This window comes from Anneissia japonica, unplaced genomic scaffold (assembly GCF_011630105.1).
Source record: "Anneissia japonica isolate Jap-2015-1 unplaced genomic scaffold, ASM1163010v1 scaffold288117_len521816_cov214, whole genome shotgun sequence".
In the NCBI taxonomy this organism is placed as follows: Eukaryota; Metazoa; Echinodermata; class Crinoidea; order Comatulida; family Comatulidae; genus Anneissia; species Anneissia japonica.
In genome coordinates this window covers 460,350-463,664 of record NW_022685717.1, presented here as the reverse complement: position 1 = coordinate 463,664, position 3,315 = coordinate 460,350, and the positions used below count along the sequence as shown (strand labels likewise).

Sequence of the window (3,315 nt, the reverse complement as noted above, 5' to 3'; positions counted from 1 at the left end):
CACGTATATATACTTCTAAAAGTCGTGTATCATGCATAGGAACGTTGACGCCTGCAAGGCTCTGGTTTTTTTTTTCTGTTTTTTAATGTAAATGTTTTGATTTGCCAATAAATATGACTTGTGACTTATGTATAAAAAAAAAGAATTTCCCACGAGCGTGAGAAAAAGTTTTACAACGTGCGAACCCTGGATAAAAAAAAGGCAATACTAAGCCTACTCCAGTTACACTTTGGATGCAAGAAAGATTTAATTAAACAAATGAACAAAGACCAGCAATTTATTTTGATACTAATTTTGTCTTCTTTTTAATTCAGAATTCATTACCAATGTTTCAATGAAGACTGGTGTGATCTTAGATCCAACTTATACCGGCAAAGTAGCCTTCGGTCTTGTTGAGCACATAAATACCAATCCAAGTGCCTTTAAAGGAAAGCGAATCTTATTTGTTCATACAGGTAAAGTTTAAAATCATTAATAAAGTAAAACCAAGTAGGTCTTTGTAGCAAAAGGCTAACAATAAATGTTTTTTAAAATGTTTAAACCTATGCTCTGTTCACTCTCAATTTTTATGTGTTAACTTGGGTGTGTTTTGCCCATTATACGAACATCGCATGATGAGGTCATCTCAAACCCATTATGAGCATAGCATGATGATGTCATCTCAAACCCATATATGAGCATAGCATGATGATGTCTTCTCAGACCCATATTATGAGCATAGCATGATGATGTCTTCTCAGACCCATATTATGAGCATAGCATGATGATGTCATCTCAAACCCATATATGAGCATAGCATGATGATGTCATCTCAAACCCATATATGAGCATAGCATGATGATGTTATCTCAAAAACCAATATATGAGCATAGCATGATGATGTCTTCTCAAACCCATATTATGAGCATAGCATGATGATGTCTTCTCAAACCCATATTATGAGCATAGCATGATGATGTCTTCTCAAACCCATATTATGAGCATAGCATGATGATGTCATCTCAAACCCATATATGAGCATAGCATGATGATGTCATCTCAAACCCATATATGAGCATAGCATGATGATGTCTTCTCAAACCCATATTATGAGCATAGCATGATGATGTCATCTCAAACCTATATTAGCATGTTGATATCATGTTAAACCCTTATTGGCATGCTGATATTACAGTATATCATGCCTTATAAATGGCAAATCACAGGTTCATGTTAAGCACATATAGGCAATTTGTTTGTATTATGCGCTATATAAGGCTTACATAATTATTAGTATTATTATTATTATTAGTATTATTATTAGTAGTATTATTATTACTGATATTAAAAATGCTTTCCGAGTCTTGGTTTAGAGCTAAGTCCGAGCCTTTGTTGCTTTTGCCCTCAAAATAAGACTCTAAAATACTGGAGTAGATTTGCAATAAGAAAGGAAAATTTCATAATTGTGTGACAATAAAAGATCTGTATCTGTAAAAGCTAACTTTTTTACTATCATTCAAACAACGTGGTCAGGTAATCAGTATACTTACTGTTATTATTATTATTATTATTATTATTATTATTATTTTATTATTATTGTTATTATTGTTATTATTATTATTATTGTTATTATTCTTGCTATTATTATTATTATTTTTTATTAATATTATTTATTATTATATTATTTTTATTATTATTATTATTTTTGTTATTATTATTATTATTATATGATTATGCTATTTTTGTAGGTGGTTTCTTTGGATGTGTTAATGGGAAGTTCAAGAGTGTTCTTGGTGAGACAGCAGTAAACAGGATCCAAGGCTGGATGGATATGGATGTGGAACCTGTTGTCCTTTAAAGCTGATTTTAAAAACACTGCCACAGTACTAATCTCTTATGATTCAAACCCCAATGGAGTCCAATACTTTTTCACAAAACATTAAATATTTTTTAAAATGTACCACCAACTTCCACCCAACCTGAATTTTAGAATAAAAGAAATTAACTAAACTATTAAGAATAATGTGGTAAAAATTTCATTAACTTGTTATCCACTACTCTGTCGCTGGCAGTGTTTTCATTGCAATCGTTTCAACGCAATCTGAGGGCTCCCCGATTCAACCAACCAATTTGCATATTAAAATGGATAATTTTTAGTTGATTAGCTGGCTCTGTTTTCTCAAGGATGCTATCATTGTATTCATTGTTTTTGTATTTTACTCTGATTGCTCAATAATTTCAAATCAAATCTATATGACAGCAGACAGTTACCAAATACTTAGAGTTAATGGTATAGTCAGTGCAATGTCACATGGCAGACAAATATGCAGATATAATATATACAAAGTTTTAGGTCTTATATAAATAATGAAATGTAATTACTTTATAAATATATTGATATATAAAAGTATTATAAATTCTGAAATTATCTTATTTTTACTGTTGCTTGTATGAGCAACAATGAAGATTTGCCGTCCGTAGTTTGTAATTTTGTTATTGTTTTAAAATTGATACAATGTCTTACAGAAAACCAACCTTAACGATTTAATGGATCTTTATTAAACTTTTTAAATGGACGCTTTGTAAAACAAATTGTTATAAATATTAATTATGAAATGAAATATATTTATGTAATAAACTTGAGGAATAAATAATCACCATTATTTTAGATAAGAACTATAATTATTGTGTTTTGTTTTCTAAAATATACAAACTTTTTTTTAAATTGCTTATTTTAAATCGTGTGTGTCAGGGATTGTCACCTATAGCGAATAATGGACCTTTCCCGAGTGTCAATCAAACTTAACAACCAGGCCCGTAGGCCGGGGGTGTGGACGCACCCCCCCCCCCAAATTCCAAAAGGTCCACTTTTTAAAACCCATGATTTCACAAAATCGTTCCTAATTATCACAAAATTCTATAGCATGCATTGCATTATATATTTGCCAGCTTATCTAACCGTTGATTTTTAATAATGTGGTATGAAATTTGTTTGAAATTGATCGCTTCTGGTGATTGCAGATTGATCTATGTTATCTATAGGCCTGCAGATGTACAGGACATAATAACGTTACTTTTTCAGGTCCCAAAAACACCCAAATGAATGAAAATTTAAATGAAATATTCATGAATTATGTGTTTGAGAAATCTATTATGTAAGACCCTCAAAATGTTACTTTGTCGCTTTTTCTCACAAACACTCTCCAGGCCTCTGCCCCTGGACCACCAAATTTTAAAAAGTCCACTTTTAAAAACCTATTATTTCACTAAAATCGTTCCTAATTATCGCGAATGCTATAGTATGCATTACAATTTTTTGCCCGCTTTTTTACCCGT

General features: G+C 31.1%; 1 protein-coding gene across 3 annotated transcripts in view; it reads left to right on the top strand.

Moving 5' to 3' along the window:
* The window catches only part of LOC117112341 (bifunctional D-cysteine desulfhydrase/1-aminocyclopropane-1-carboxylate deaminase, mitochondrial-like), a 17,863-nt gene extending 15,211 nt beyond the window's left edge, over positions 1-2,652 (top strand). For all 3 annotated transcript variants that reach the window (XM_033255419.1, XM_033255426.1, XM_033255433.1), the window contains 2 exons: positions 315-455; positions 1,728-2,652. In XM_033255419.1, coding sequence (XP_033111310.1) covers positions 315-455; positions 1,728-1,837 — 251 coding nt within the window. In that variant the 3' untranslated portion in view covers positions 1,838-2,652. The remainder of the gene's footprint in view (positions 1-314; positions 456-1,727) is intronic.
* The last annotated feature ends 663 nt before the right edge of the window (positions 2,653-3,315 follow it).